Source organism: Ceratotherium simum, chromosome X (genome assembly GCF_057802395.1).
Source record: "Ceratotherium simum simum isolate JZ-2026a chromosome X, ASM5780239v1, whole genome shotgun sequence".
NCBI classification, from domain to species: Eukaryota; Metazoa; Chordata; class Mammalia; order Perissodactyla; family Rhinocerotidae; genus Ceratotherium; species Ceratotherium simum.
Window position 1 is genome coordinate 120,809,758 of NC_141940.1, and position 16,997 is coordinate 120,826,754.

Consider the following 16,997-nt stretch of genomic DNA (forward strand, 5'->3'; position numbering starts at 1 on the left):
GAGGACCCCTCCCCCCTACTTTTCTTAGTAGGTCCCGAGATCTCCAGCCCATTCATCGGCAGCCACTGTATTTGAACTGGATCTCTATCCTTCCTTTTTTAAAACAAAAACAGCGGGAGGTGGTGGTGGGGGGGAGGCAGGAGATTTAACTCCAACTTCAGAGCAACCGTCCCGGGCTGCCCATCTGACACCAGTGGGTGGGGTGCAATCTGACACTTCCTTTCCTTTCCAGAAACGTGAGTGGAGCTGGCGCCCCCCTTGATCTGGGGGAGGAGAGACGGGGGAGAAGGTCCGCACTTCCGTCCTCACGGCTTTCTCCCCAGGAGACCCGGTATCAGTGGCGAGCAGCGCTCTCTCTGCTCCGCTCCCAGGTTTGGAGCCTGGAAAACTCCACGTTCTGCTTTCTCCTGCTCCTGGCTCCGCCCCACCTCTAGACCTGGCTTCCCTCCCGCCCTACCCGTCCCGGCCGCCCCCTTCCCGCTGCCTCTAGCGAGAGCGTGCGGGGACATCTCCGCGCCTGCCCTGGGCCCAAGGCAGGGCTGCTAATATCAAGAGCCCCTCTCCGGCGGGGCATGGGCATCCGCCCCTGGGCTCTCTCCTTAGGTCCCTGAGCGTAGCCAGGAATTCTCTCCCACCGTAGCCACTCAGCCCTTGGAAGGCCCTGGGTGCAGCGCTCTCCGTGTCCCTACTTTGTAGCAAGACTGGCACCGCACGGGAACCTGGAGCTTGGAGACACCCTTGCGCCTAGCCAGTCGGAGGAGTGGGCGCAGCAGCCAAGTGGAGGCCAGACACGCAGCTTCAAGGGCCCGGATACGGCGACGGTGCAGCCGGGGCGCAGCTCGGGCGCCCAGCTCCAGCGCCGGAGGAAGTCCCTCTCGCGGCGCGGGGAGCGCGACGGACGCGCCCTGGGCGCACGCCCAGGAGGCCTCCTCCCCAGCCCTCGGGACCGTCCTCAGGGCGCGAGGAGGAGCTTGCTGGAGACTTCGAGGCTGTCCAGAGCCAGCGAGCGGGAGCGCGGCATCTCCTGCCTCGGCTGGGAAGGGGGAGTGGCGCTGGCGGGTTAGAGCTGGGAACTGAGCGAACGCCTGACCTTCCTTCTCTTCCTTACCCCCTTCGCGACTTGGGCTCCGAGGGAAGGTTCTAGCGGCCACAGTAGGCCCCCGATCCCTTTTCCTAGAAGGCTGGTGATGGATCTCCTGCTTCTGCCCCCGCGAGGGTACTTGGAGCGCGCTGGTGGCGCGTGAGCCGGGCACTGCCCTCCACCGCCCTCGGCGAGCCTCGGGCTGGCCCCGCCTGGCAGCCTCGCCCGAGCCCCCTTTCTTTCCGGGCCCCAAGTCACCAGCGTTCCGAGAGCGGGAGGAGGGTGGCCCTCGGGCACAGCCTCGACGAGATGTCCGCGCAGAGCCTGCTCCACAGTGTCTTCTCCTGCTCTTCACCGGCCTCGGGCGGCGCGGCCTCTGCCAAGGGCTTTTCCAAGAGGAAGCTGCGCCAGACCCGCAGCCTGGACCCAGCCCTGATCGGCGGCTGCGGGGGCGAGGCGGGCGCGGAGGGTGGCTCGCGGGGGGCCACTGGGGGCCGCGTCTGCTCCCCGCTGCCCCCCGCCGAGGGTCTCGGTCCCCGATCAGCGTCCTCTCCCCGGGGCCCACCCCCCCGGGCCAACCGACTCCCGCCCCCTAGACCCCTCTGCTCATCCTTCTCCACGCCCAGTACCCCGCAGGAAAAGTCGCCGTCTGGCAGCTTCCACTTTGACTATGAGGTCCCCCTGGGTCGCAGCGGCCTCAAGAAGAGCATGGCCTGGGACTTGCCTTCGGTCCTGTCTGGGCCGGGCGGTGGCCGCAGCGCCATCCTCTGCTACTCCGGGGGAGGCCCCAACGGCATCTTCGCTTCTCCCAGGAGGTGGCTCCAGCAGAGAAAGTTCCAGTCCCCACCCAACAGCCACGGCCACCCTTACGTCGTGTGGAAGTCCGAGGTAGGGTCTGATGCTGCGCGTCCTCATGGCCCAAGGCTGGACACCTGGGCAGTTCTTTAATTCCATCACATTTACAGAGCCAGGGACCCGTTGAGAGGTTTCCATGGTGTGGCTCTTCCTCTTTGGCTGGTTAAATGGTGCCTGGAAATGGGACGTCCCTAGTGGCCACCCGCGTGTGTCTTGTTAGCACTTCTTGGCTCCACTTTGGAGCAGTGGTGGGAGCTGGAGGAAGAGATGGTGTTCTGCTTTCCTGTTTGTGCTGCAGGCGATTTCAGAGGGTCATCTTATCCCTTCACCCAATGTTGATATTTTCCGGAACTCAAATGATCTATTTCTAAGCTGTTTGTAAGAATTGGATGAAATATATTTTCAAATATGTCTGCCACCTGGTTGTTCTACAGAGAATTCAGGAACATTATTCTGGAGGGTGTTGTTGATAGTGTGTGTAGGTCTGCATTTTTGGGTGGCTGGGGGGTGGGGGTGAGTAATTACTACAATTCTCTAGTTTTGATCTTTTCTTCTCTCAAAAGTTCTAATTTCAGAAATCTATGGGACTGAGTACTGGTTAAATCTAGGAGAAAATAATCTCTGCTTAAGGCTATGAAAGCTCATGGAAATATCCCACTAAGGACAACCAATAGTGAAATATACATGAACCGGGAATCATTAATAAATAGGGAACTCAGAGGGAGCTATTTGGTACCTTTAAAATATTTGCTCTCTGGTTAAGAAGAATGGAGCACAGAGCTATTCGGAAACTGTAGTTGATGGGTACTTGGAAAGCAGCATACTTTTAGAGAATAAATAGTAGTTGTTTTAAAAATGAACAACTTCTATCTCTTTCAGTCCACAAACTCTATAGATTGATTTGCCTTAGATCTGTTTCCATTACGGAAGGGAGATTCCATTAGTTGTAATTAAATATTTTAAAGTACAGTTAGAATTACAGAAATGAAATGAAATACCATGTAATTGCTGGAGATTTAGACTAAATAAAGGAAACACAACCAAGAAAAACAGTTTGAATATAGCATCCAGGATCATACCTCGCTCTGTAAACATGAGATAACTATGAGATTTCAACTTTTAATAGACCACCTTAGAATAATCAGCAGTATTTATCAGAAATATTAACATCACGTATTGATAAAATATTAGTTACTGTGTCAAAGTAATTGCTGCTGTTGGGTGGGGAGTATGGATTAGAAAAACTAACAAACATTGCTGACTGTTTTGCTCATTTTCTTGAGGAAGATAGGCAGTAGAAAGAAAAGTGAAGTCAGAGAGTAAGAGATTCTCTCCAAACTAGGGAACTCAGCATTAGAAAGAGGATCAAAAATCTAAACGTTGAATTTCTCTTGGTCTCTAGAAGGGGCTGGATTCCTGCTCTGTATCAGAAGCACACATTATCAGATTAATCTGTAGGAGCTGAGAATAAGAGAGAGAAATTCAAAAGCAAGCCAAGTTCTTGGACTAGAGAGCCACTGACATTCACATTTAAACCCTATTGCATCATTAAGAATGTCCCTGCTTTTCTTAGCAACTGCACATACTTGGAATATAGTATACAGATGCTATTCATTGCTGTAATTACCAAAAGGCATTCTACTGTAGATGATCATGACAGGTTAGAAATTATACTATAGATGATCACGACTGGTTAGAAATTATCTTCTTATCCATTAAAATCTCATAATCAGTAGACAAGTATCTGAACTGCGGTAATACTGGGTGTCTTCTAACTGTTCTATGGAGTATTTGGGCAGTATGCAAGCTCATCTACTGTGACTTTCACCTCTTTGCAATGGTTAAAACTAAGTACATAGCCATCTAGCAAAAGAACAACATTTTCTCATAAAATGTTCACGTGTGTGTGTGTGTGTGCATGTGTGTGTGTGTGTATGAGATCCCTCTATTCTTGAGGCAGACATGGAGTGATTGGATGGAATGCTGCCGTGAAGGTCCAGGGCTGGTTTTGTTTAGTAGAGGTCCAGATATCCTAACGCAACCCCTGGGTCTGGAATTTAATGACCTGGAGTATCTTTCAAAGTTTTAACACCCTGGAACCCTCTCAAAAACCAAGGCAATTCATCCATTGAGCACTGCTTGTCCTTCTCAATTGCAAGCAATCTGGGTCCTTTGTCCTAAAAGAGAATTTTTGCTAATGATGTCAAAAGTCCAGCAAACCTTGTAAGGTTACTTACGGTCCCTGGAAGGGAAATTTGGTTCATATAGATTTGGTTCCTGTGCTTTGCCTGGTTGCTCTGGCTCAGGGTTTCTCAGCCTCTGCACTATTGAGAGTTGTGGCTGAATGATTCTTTGTGGTGGGGGCTGTCCTGTTCATTGTAGGATGTTTAGCAGCATCCTGAGCCTCTACTAACTAGATGCCAATAGCATCCCTCCTCACCAGTGTGACAATGAAAAATGTCCACAGGCGCTGCCAAATGTCCTCTAGGGGTCAAAATTGCCCCAGTTGAGAACCACTGCACCGGTGAGTTGAATGTAGCACCGCATGCTGGCCATCTAGTGAGTGCCCACGGAAGTACTTTCAGCTGGCATAAAGTTTCCCTGGGGCCTTCATCCAATTCCAAAACCATGCAGAGCCCTCTTGAGTCATGCCTGCAGACTCCATGAACCTCTTATGGTTTGTTCAACTTTTCTGTTTCTCTTCCATTGAATCCGTAGGCAAAGCTGAGAATTCACTCTCATTCAGGTTTAAACAGTGATGGATCACATCCATTTCTGCTTAGTTCTTTCAGCAGATTCTCTGGTTTTAAACTAAATTGTTTGTACAACAGCTCCTGCTCCCAGGACTCTCATAAATGCCTGTAGCTCTATGCCTTGTGCTCACTCAAAGCTCACAAATGGCCATTTTATAGCCTAAAACCAGGAGTGTTATACAATGTCAACTATGACTCTATTAATGTTTCCTTACTCCGTGTCTCAGGATTACTTTAGCAAAATCCGATTCATGGATATGCTGGGTAGAATATCTATTGAGCAGAAAAAGGGAGAAGACAAAGGGATAAATGGTGCATGGTGACACAACTGATACATGCTTCTCAACTTTGTTCTTAGCAGCCAAGGGGGTAAGGTCTCACTCCAACCCTGGGTTTCTCCTAATTTTCATGGATCAGAGCTAGGATTATGCTCACAGCTGGCCTGGAGTTTTACAGCCTCCGGCACCCATAATTAAAAGGATTTCTCTCTATCCATGACTTCTATTCTTTTCTTCGTTCATTTCACAAGCACTTCTTGAGTACAAGCATTTCTCTAGGTACCAACAATGCAGAGAGGCTAAAATATGGTGTCAGCCCTTAAAGAGCCAACAGTCTGATAAGGAGGATGGATGAGTCAACCAATAGGCACAGTGCAGAAGGATCAGCACAATAAGGGACCAGGGTGGAGGTGATGATCCACTATGCTTTGGGGAGCCTTGGAAGGCTTCACTGTGCAGAGAACACTTGAACTTGATCTTCAAGGATGACTGCCATTTATAAGAAGAAGAAGGGTAGTGATTCCTTGACGAAAGAGAAAGGAGTGGACATGCGAAGGCACGGAGGTATTGGTGACACTAGAGTTGCCAATGAAGAGGACTTAGAAGGGCTTAAGTGGAGAAGCTTGTTTGGAGAAGAAGGTTAGAATATCTGTGGTTTAATATATGTCACAACCACATGGTTTTTTATGTAATGACCTAATGGAACCAGAAATTAGGTACATATTTGGGGGATAGTAACTAACTATGGGCATGGATAAAAATGGCAGGAGGGCCAAAGAACACTGCCCACCCTCCAAGGCACCTCTTGGCATCGAATATTCAGAGAGGTGAAAGGATGTAGAGTGTTTTTGAAGTTAGAAGTTCAGTGTGTCTGGAGCATGGGCTGTATCTCACTGTGTGTTGGATAGTAATATTCAACAGGCTGGGTACCATTAATTACGAAGAGCCCCACTGTGCACGTCTCAGGAGTTTGGACTCTACATTTTGTAGAGCAGTGGTTCTCAACCTGGAGGCAGCTTTGCCCCAGGGGACATTTAGCAATGTCTAAAGACAGTTTTGGTTGTCACAACTGGGGGTGCTGATGTATTAGTTTCCTATTTCTGCCATAACAAATTACCCCAAACTTAGTGGCTTAGAGCAACACAAATTTATTATCTTACAGTTATGGAGGTCAGAAGTCTGAAATAGGTCTCACTGGGCTAAAGTCAGAGTGTTGGCAGGGCTACGTTCCTTCTGAAGGCTCTGGGATCTGTTTCCTTTACTTTTGTAGTGGCTCTCTTCTTCCATCTGCAAAGCCAGCCATGTTGCATCTCTCTGACCTTCTTCCATAGTCATTTCTCCCTCAGACTCACTTGAAGACCCTTGTGATTACACTGGGATCATCTGGATAATCCAAGATAATCTCATTATTTTAGGGTCAATTGATTAGCAACCTTTAATTCCATCTGCAACTTTAATTCCCCTTTGCCATGTAACTGAACACATTCACAGGTTCCAGAAATTAGGATGTGGATATCTGTGGTGGAACATTATTCTGCCTACTACAGGGGAGGTGCTACTGGCATTTATTGGGGGAGAAGCCAGGGATACTGCTAAATACTCTACAATGTACAGGACAGCTCCTCCAACAAAAAATTATCTGGCTCTTAAAGTTAAGAGTACCCAGGTTGAGAAACCCTGTGGTAGAAAATGGGGGAAATTGGTGATTTTTAAACATGAGGAGGTAACATGATCAAATACGTGTTTTAGAGAGATCACTCTGTTGTCTGGGGGTGGGGCGTGCATTAATAGAGTGAAGCAAGCAGGAGGACAGATACTCAGGGGAGGTGGGCATGGGGAAACCATGCCAAGCATCCAACAAACAACTGGGAGTTGGCATATAAGCATAATACTTCTGTATTTCTTACTTTTCCATTTTAGCAAACTGTTTTCTTGCACTATTGAACTACTACTAATAAGTTGGTCTCTGTAAGCCAGTGGTTCTCAACCAGAGGTGAGTTTCTACCTTGGGAGCATTTGGCAATACCTGGCAGTATTTTTGATTGCCAGAGCTGGGGCAGAGAGTGTGCTACTGGCATCTGGTGGGTAGAGGCCAGGGATGCTGCTAATCATCCTACAGTGCACAGGACAGACCACCTTGAAATTTCAATAGCACCAAGGTTGAGAAACCCTGTATAATGTGCTACTTTATGCAAGAAACTGAATTCTAGGTTTTGCTTTCCAGTACCATTTTCTTTCATTCTTCTGGCTTCATTCTTTGTCATTTTCTTCTTCTTTCCTGGTATATGTCAATCAAGCTCTGAATTGGAAAAAAAATGCCTTTTCAAAAGGTATTGAGGATAGGAAAAGAATATGGGGTGTCTAAATATATGTGTAGGGAAGAACTGAATGGTAAATATATAATGACGGAAACTGGAATTAAAATTTAAAACGTGGGCAGAAAGGAATATTGTGATTAAAAATAGAGGCTCATCACCATGTCACCAAAGAGGAAGTAATTAGAGTAAGATAGCTTCAAATGGGAAATTGACAAAAGGCATTTTATAAGAAATTATGTCTGAAATCAGCATAATGCCATAAGAATTTATAAATTTGGAAAATAGTTATTTAGTTTTCATATGCTCTTTCTTGGAGTATCTGTCTGCTAGAATTCGTTTCTAAGATAACTTTTAACTTAAATAGAGAATAATGTGAAGACAACTTCTTCTCAGATGCCTTGGAATTAAGCTTTCACCAGAATTTTCAGGGCTGGAAAGAGCAAATTTTAGACTCAGAAAGGACCTTGGTAGCATCTAGCTGCAGCCTCCTTATTTTACAGTTAAAGAGAGGGACTGAAAGTATTAAGCTCAAACTCAGACAACAAGGTGAGGGCAGAACCACTCTGAAATCCTTGACTCTCAATGTAAACTGCCAAACTTCTGGAATAAGTAAGTGACCACGAGCACCTTAAACCTTGGAAATCTCTTTTCTATCCCCATTACTTAATGAAACAATTCTCTCAAAGGTGCCAAAATCCTAAGACTCTTCTTAGACCTGCTTTGACTAGGCTTCTGGGCAGAACTGACAGCACTCTTTGGACTCTGTTCCTCCTTTCCCCACCACACACAGAGGAGTCTCAATTGCCTCCTCACTGTCCGCGTCTCTGTCTCTAATGTCTCTTGCTGCTCTTCTGTCTCTGTGCTTTCCTGTGTCCACCCATCCCTACGGTTCTGCATTTTGTCCTTCAAATCATTCTCCCTTCATGATCTCATTCACTTTTGTGACTTCAGCCATCATCCCTCTCGAGGACACTCCTAACTCAGTGTCTGGCTGCTATTTTGTGCATGAGCTCCTGACATCTATTTCTGATTTCCTGCTAGACATCTGCTCATGGTGCCCACTGGACTCTTCATATTCTACATATCTGAAACAGAACAGATCAGCCCCCCTTTCCTCTGAGCATGTTTCATTTTCTGTGCTCCTTATTTTGGTTGGTGACACTCTTATTCCATCTGCTTGGTTTTACCAGGCCGGAGATGTCTCCAGTTCTCCCCTCTTTTCTTTCTCCTGTCTTCTCCAATAAGTTATCAAATCCTGTTGTGTTTACTTCTCATTTGCTCCATTCTAGAAAGGATTTGAAGTGGAATGTATCCAAGTTCTTACATCTCTCTCCAGCTGTTCCTTCTCATTGCCACTGCCTAGTTTGGGACCTCATTTGTTGTGGCCTCCTGCTGGTCACCCTGCCTTCAGTTTCTCCCCTCTTCCCATCTGGCTTATGGGTCTTCTACTCCAAACAGAACTGTAATCATGTTAACCCCCTAAGCAAAAACCTTTTCTGGGACTCAGTGTGTACAGAATGAAATCCAAACTGCTTAGCCAGCCATTTCAAAGTCTTTTATAATATAATCTTAACCTACCTCCTCCCCTTCCAACAAAGCCGAACTGGCCACTCAGCCAGACAGTCATCAAATATTTGTTGAGTGCTGGCTATGCACTTGATGCCGGGGATGTATGTAGAACAAACAGGCACGGCCCCACAAGGTGCTTACCCTTTTATGAAAGCAATACTTTCAAATAAATAACTCCCTGCACTTTTTCAGAATGCTGTGGCATTATGACAGGAGGATTGCGGTAGACAGAATAACGGCCTCCAAAATATGTTCATGTCCTAATCCCCAGAACCTGTGGATATGCCACGTTACATGGCAAAAGGGACTCTACAGATATGATTAAGTTAAGGATCTTGAGATGGTGAGATTAGCATGGATTATCTGGGTGAGCCAATGTAATCACAGGAGTCCTTATAAGAGGGAGGCAGGAGGGTCAGAGTTAGAGAAGAAGATATAAGGACAGAATCAGTGAGAGAGAGAGAGAGATTGATTTTGAAGATGCTCCACTGCTGGCTTTGAAAATGGAGGGAGTCACAAGCCAAAGAATGGGGCAGCCTCTAGAAGCTGGAAAAGGCAAGGGAACGGATTCTCCCCTAGAGCCTCCAGAAGGAACGCAGCTCTGCTGACATCTTGATCCTAGCCCAATGAGACTTCTGACCTTCAGAACTATAAGAGAATAAATATGTATTGTTTTAAGCCATGACCCTTGTGGTAATTTATTACAGTAGCCATAGGAAACTTATACAAGGACTAAGGAGGTCTGGATGTCTCAAATGAAACCTGTGGATAAGGAGGCTTTTGCCAAACAAAAAGAAGAGAGACAGCATTCCAGCTAGAATCAATGGGCTGTAGTTAAGTGGGAACATAGTATGCTTCAGGAATGTAGAAAAATCCAACTGGAACAGAGTATAGGAGTGGGAAGATGGCAAAGAATAAGTCTGGTTGGGCCTTGAGCTTCATGATACAGATTTTATGATTTAATGTAAAGGTTCCCTGCGGAGATTTTTTTTAAATCTCTTTCTTACTCTGCTTCTGATCACCTGGTCTCATATCTATCTGAGAAAACTCCATTTCTACTTTATGGCTCAACCAGATGCCACCTTCAAATAAATATGCTTTGACTATGATACGCGTCATGACACATTCAGGATTTGCAGAAATGTGAGCTCATTTTCCCATAGTGGGATTCCGATCCTTCCAATCTGGTGCCGCATAAGGGAAAGTATGTTTCATATCAGAATCCAGCCAATGACTGAGAGAGCCTGTGTTCTGACAGCGGTTCTCCAAATCCCAGAGATATATCTTTGGAGCATGACATCTTGTTCTAAAGTTTACTGCATCCTCTCTGAGCCATTGCTCATGATAAAGAGAGTGAGACTATAATTGCAACTATGTTATAATCTGGCAAAACAAGTGGAATATAATATATGAGAAAATGAAATTAGTTATTGTGTTAGCTGGCAAAGGATGATGTTTCATTAGCTGTTAGGAAAATGCCAATCAAAACCACAAGATACCACTTCATATCCACTAGGATGGTTGTAATAAAAAAGATAGTAACAAGTGTTGGCGAGGATATGGAGAAACGGAAACTCTTATACACTGCTGGTGGGAATGTAAAATCGTGCAGCAGCTTTGAAAAACAGTTTGGCAGTTTCTCAAAAAGTTAAACATAGAGTTACCATATGACCCAGCAATTCCTCTGTTAGGTATATACCTAAGAGAAGTGAAAATATTTCCACACAAAAACTTGTACATGAATGTTTATAGCAGCATTATTCATAATAGCCAAAATGGTGGAAACAACAAAATGCCCATCAACAGATGAAGGGTAAACAAAATGTGGTGTATCCATACAATACAAAATTATTCAGCAATAAAGAGGAATGAAGTACTGATAGATGCTACAACATAGATGAACCTTGAAAATATGCTAAGTGAAAGAAGCTAGTCACAAAGGGCCACATATTGTATGATTCTATTAATATTAAATGTTCAGAATAGGCAAATCCATAGAGACAAAAAGGAGATTAGTGGTTGCCAGAAGCTGGCAGTAGGAGGAATGGGGAGTGACTGCTAATGGATACTAAGTTGCTTTTTGGGATGATGAAAATGTTCTGGAACTAGATAGGGGTGATGGTTGCACAACCTGGTGAATATACTAAAAATCGCTGACTTGTACACTTTAAAAGGGTGAATTTTATGGCATGTGAATTTTAATGTTAAAAAAAGAATGACTTTTAGAAAATATACCAATATTGTTGCTACATCATCTTTTCAATAAATCAGAAATATAAGTGTAGTGGAGCAGAGTTATGTAGTAGGCCCAGGCCTAGTGTATATTAAATGCTGTCCTGAAGATGCAACAAGGGAGGTAGTAACGGCTCTGGCAGATTCAATGGAGGAGTCAACAGCCAGCGGGGGATTTTCTGAGATTGGTTACCGTGGAAATTCTGTGTCCTGATTATTATGCTTTGGAAGCAAGTGCAAAGAAGCTATTAAAAAGATTGTTTTTCAGAATAGACAGAGACTTTGAAGACTACTTACAATCTTGAAAAATTGCCTGGCCATATCACACCAGAGCTATTAAATAGCCAAAGATCTTCAGGAGCCATTAGAATTAAAAGCAACTTGAGAAACAACCCATCAAGCGATGTGCTGATGGACGCAAGAGGAGAAGGCTGAGCCTAGAATATCCATGTCTTTGGAGAAATTGGAAGTGAACTGAGTTGGGTGGCCCACGGACTAAGGAAAATAACATGTTTTCATTTCTGTGTACCTGAATGGCTCATGGAAGTAGGTGAATTAATACCACCTACAGGAGCTTAAATGTGAGTAAGCATCTGGTCAATTCTCAGCTTGCATTGCCGATAACTTCATATCTCAGGGATTGAGAAACAATTTGGCAAGCTGGTACTCTGAGACCCAAATGTAGATGGAGAAGGGGAGAGAGAAACCTTGGGGTTTTGGCTGTCTCTGGGAGGAGCTAGATGCAGGAGAGTCAATGGGTCATGATTGTCCAGTTTTCCTTTCCTCATCTAGAAATATCTCTTTTACAGGAAATGTTTAAAACCTTGCTATGTATTTTATTCTCCTCATAAGATATCATTTCTAATTTGTATAAAGATGTGGTAGGTGTAACTTATGTAAATATTCATTCAAATCTAAAACCATTTTTAAAAAGTAAATTTTTAAAAAGTTCATTGAATAAGGAAGTTGGATAGTCAAGAAGAAAATTAACTCAGTATACCTACAAAGATTCCCTCCAAGTCATTAGTTAAATGTTTATATGCAATATTTTTTCAGTGCAGAAAGGTTAATTTTTCAATTTTATTTGGAAAGACTTCTTGCAGAGTTTTAGATCATAGTCTATTAGTGTACTTTCTTTCTCTGTCTATATATCTATACATCCAACTTTTAACTTCATAATAATGTCTTGCTTTAGAAATAAAAATGAATGGTTGGTTATTACCATATATAATTGGAGCAATGTGGATAAATTATCTTTATGAAACCATAAGCTTTTAAAACTCCGTGAAAAAAATGTAGGAGGGGCAAAATCTGTGTCTTAGTTTGAGTTCCTCCAAAGGCAGGACCTGAGTGAGTGCAGTTTATTTGGGAGGTGACCCCAAGAAGCAGGAGTGAAGAATAAGGGGGCATGAAATGCCATTGTAAGGTTGTGTCATGGAACTCGCAGCTGTGGACAAAGGGACGACCAAGGTTCCACCAGGACCACTGGAAAACTTATAGAATGCCTCTTAGGATGATCTGTCTGTGTTTCCATCATCTATTGCTGCATAACAACCCTCCCCCCCCCAATGAAACTTAGTGGCATGATTTTGTGAGTCAGGAATTAGATCAGGGCTCAGCTGGGCAGTTCTGCTCCACATGGCATCAGCTGGGCTCGCTCACTTGGCTGCTTTCAGCTGGTGTCTGGGATGCCTGGAAAGTTCAAGATGTCTTCAGTGTTTCTCCATGTGGCCCCTCTCTCTCCAGTGGCTATCTTGGGCTTCCTCACTGCATGGTGATCTCATAGTATTGGGTAAAAGTGAGTCTCAGGGCCAGCCCAGATTCAAGAGCAAGGGAAAAAGATTCCACCTCTTGATGGGAGAAGCAACAAAGAATTTGTGACCTTTGCTCTGTCACAAGCTAAAAAGATGGGGAGCTGGAAAATGTTTTCATTCGTTTCAATTTTCCATTGGTTGAGATTCCTTCCAGGGTTTTTAACTGCCTTGTAACTTCTTGCACATGACTGAGTGTTCACGAGAGATGGATCACTGGCAGCACAAGGTCAGTGTGAGCTTGCACAGAACTTCCCAGCAGAGTCTCAGCTGAACTCAAGATTTTTAGTGCAGGCTCATGGAGAGCAGCATTTAGAGTGTCACCCACAATCTTAACTAACTAAAAGCATAACTGAAGGACAATATGACCATAGACTGGGAGATGCCTAAACCTGGGATCAAATCCCAGGGCCACTACTTATGAGGTATGAATTTCGGTTTCTTCATCTTTAAAGGGAATATAATTGTTTCACTGTAGGAGGTTGTGAAATCAATTGCTGAGTGCACTTAGGACCCATGAGCTATGAGGGGTCGTGCAGAGGAGTCTATTGTTTATTACTGGATGTACTTCATTCTGAAATGCTGTTATAGACAGGTGCACATAGATTTTATGATGCTTTCAGGGGGAAAAAGGCAACAATATTATGGTAAATGTAAATGACAATTATAAGATGTAAATTTAGGCTTTTTAAACTTTAAGGAAAATATATAGTAGTTGAGGAACTATGATAGAGTGTATTTTTTCCTTTACATTTTAGCTTTTAAGATTTGTGTGTTATATTTTAAATTGTATCAAAAAGAATGTAGTTTGTTTCCTGCCAAATGTCAAATTGGTATACCTATGAGTAAATAGCAAAATAAGCCCCTCCTCCCTTTTTAAATTATATTCAGAGTTGAGGCAAAGAATTTAATTAAGACTATTCATCCAGCCCTATAGTAGTTGTTTATTAGATGAAAGTTATTATATTGACTTATCTATTGCCCTTAGGGAATTTTCACATATTCTTCAATTGTCAATAACTGCGGCTCAGGTCACCTCCACTGGCTATAAGAGCATCATTGTGCAAAGCTACTTGTTCTTAGAATTTTTTTATCTACTCCATAGAGATCCTTCCAAATGACTGGCTGTTAACAAAACATAGAGCAACATAAACAGGTATCTTTAGTTAGGGCTGGCATTCTAAAGTTTAGAGGCATAGGGTTGCAAATGAAGAAATTTATTTTTTGCTATCGTTAGTCGATAATGATAATCTATATCAGCTACTGAAGTATTATCCAACATTCTTACTGATTAATTCACTCACTCGTTCATTCATCAAACAATTCAGCATATCTTAAGTGTAAAACTCTGGATTTAGCAAGATAAGAATAATATTTATTGAATGCTTGATGTGAGCTAGTTATCCTACTAAATGCTTTAAAAGGCATTGAATCATTAAATCCTCACAATAATCCAAGGAAGTCCAAAGCCAGTAAATGGCAAAGGGTAGGATCTGAATCCAGCTTGGAGAATTCCACTCAGGAAAGTAAATATATATGGTTCTTGTTCCAAAGGTCCTCAGCCTAGAGAGACATGTAATAACTATAACAATAGCTAATAATTATTGAGTGCTTCCCTGACTCAAACACTCTTAGAGTTACTTTATTTGCATGAATTCATTTAGTTATCATGACTCCATGAGTTGTGATTGTTAGCCCCATGTTCTAGACAAGGAAACTTAGACACAGAGAATTAAGTAATTTGCTCAAGGTTACACAGCTGGTAAGAGATTGGGCTGGGATTTGAATCCAGATAGCCTAGTTTTAGAAACCTTGCTTGCAACCATCACTCCATATAGCCTAGATTCAGTACCTTATCGTGTGAGCTAAAACAGAGGTTTGTGGAAGGGACTCTAAGAATGGATAAGAGGGAAAGTCAAACTCTGGGGAAGCCAGGGGAGATGACATTTGAGGTCACTCTTAAAACAAGGAGTATGTCTAGGGAACAAGGTTGGGGAGAAAGGCAAGTAGAAGAAATAGAATGAGCAAAAGCATGGAAGAATTAGTAAGCAGGGCATAGTCCAGAAACTAAAAGTTATCTGATGTGATTGGAAGGTGGGTCATAAATTCTGGAATTGTTTTGCATATGAGTTAATCTCGTACCCAACCAGCCATTAAGATCCAAAGAACAGGACAAACAATAAATACACAATAACTTTTTAACTTTTTATTTTTAAATAATTTTGGATTTACAGAAGAGTAGCAAAGATAGTACGGAGGGTTCGCATATATCCTTCACCTAGCTTCCCCTATTGTTAATATCTTAAACAAGTTATGGTATATTTATGAAAACTAAGGAATAAACCTTGGTAACAGTTTTGTTACCAAGGTAATCTTGGTGATACCTTTAACTGCAGTACTCTTAACTGAAATACAGATCTTACTTAGAGGCACCAGTTTTTCCACTAATGTCCTTTTCCAGTTCCAGGATCCCATCCAGGATCCCACATTGCATTTAGTTAGCATGGCTTCTTAGTCTCATCTAATCAGTCTTTGTCTTTCATGACCTTTCCACTTTATAGAATGTTCCTCAATTTTGGTTTGTCTGATGTTTTCTCATGATTAGAATGAGGTGATGCAGAAATAGAAGTATAATGATGTACACCTGAAATTTATACAATGTTATAAACCAATGTTACTGCAATAAACAAAAAATTAAAAAAAAAAGAATGAGGTGATGGGAAGAATACACTCAACATTGTTTGAATACCAAGTGTCACTGTTTATCTACATTAGTAAAATATAATGTGTCTATTAATGGTGATACTTTTCACCCAATCAGCCACATCCTCCTGTCCTGTCTGCATTGTAGCATGGTCATATGCTTGTTGGGCAGGTGCAATATTGAGGGTATAGACTATGGCTAAGGGACTGAAGAAAGCTACCTTAGAAAGTGACCTCACCAGCAACCAGTTGAGTTGATTGGCCCTTCAACCATATTCTCTCTCTCTAATTTGGATTTGCCCACCCTTCTTCTCCATCACATGAGAAGCTCTCTCATAGGGTACTGCTGTGTCTCTCCTTATTGCCACCCTGAGCCATCAACAATCATTTCTTTGGGCAGTGCATTTGTTGGTCTGTGAGGCTGGGAGAAATTCAAGATCAAACTGCTGTTTGTCATTCCCCTATCAGAGTGGGGAGGAAGAGCTAGGCTTTGAGTAAATATTCATTTACATCAGCAGCATTCCTTTGTGCTAGTTTGATGCTTACTTCTCTCTTGTTAACAGTGCTAGAATAAACACATAATTCTACCAAAATATTAGCAGTGTGTGCTGTTTTCTTTCACTTGCCGAGACTGTTTTATAATAAATACCATTGGGAAAAATACCATTGGCTAGCATCCTCGGCAATTATGTTAATATCTCTAGAGAACAAAGTATGGATTTGGGAGGTGCTTTGTGAAGAGAAGCAAAATATGCCTGGTTTATGCTGCATTCCTTGAATATACTGTTACCTTTGAGCTTGATTTTAGCTTAAATATTTCTCTTGGTTGACAAAAGTTGATGTCATTATTTCCTATGATATTCACTAATTAAATATCTTTTATAGGGTAAATCTAACATAAGCTTTCTTTTAAAACTAAGTGGTACTAAAATAGATGTTTGTAATGTGCTTTCATGGTAGAAATTTGTAGATTTAATCAGATATTCATGTTTGTCAAAAATAATTTTAGTCAAATGGAAGAAATGGATTTTCTCAACAATTTTGTTCACTTGGCTAATGTAATGTCTTAGTTTCAACTATCACTTCTATCCTTTAGAGGTGCAAATTGTTTTTCCCTCCTCAGTTGAATCCTAGTCCCATATTTCCATTTGCCTACATGATGGTTCTCTTTGTAGGTTCCACCATCACTTCAAACTCTAAATGTTCAAAATGATTAATGATCCTGTATCCCTAAAAGTAAAAGTAAATAAATGAATAAACAAACCACAACCAGCTGTTTCTCTAAACTTTGCTGTTTTCTTCCATGATAACCATTTTCACAGCCTTGGAACCTTGAAAATATTTTTGATTTTTCCTTATCTTTTATATTCTATATTCGTATGGCCTCCATGTGGGGG

General features: G+C 42.8%; 1 protein-coding gene across 1 annotated transcript in view; it reads left to right on the forward strand.

Moving 5' to 3' along the window:
• The first annotated feature begins 203 nt into the window (after positions 1-203).
• Positions 204-16,997, forward strand: part of LOC147912018 (rho GTPase-activating protein 6-like) — a 46,563-nt gene continuing 29,769 nt past the window's right edge. Inside the window, exon 1 of the mRNA XM_087426520.1 lies at positions 204-1,969. Within this exon, the coding sequence (XP_087282646.1) occupies positions 1,391-1,969 (579 nt within the window). The 5' untranslated portion in view covers positions 204-1,390. The remainder of the gene's footprint in view (positions 1,970-16,997) is intronic.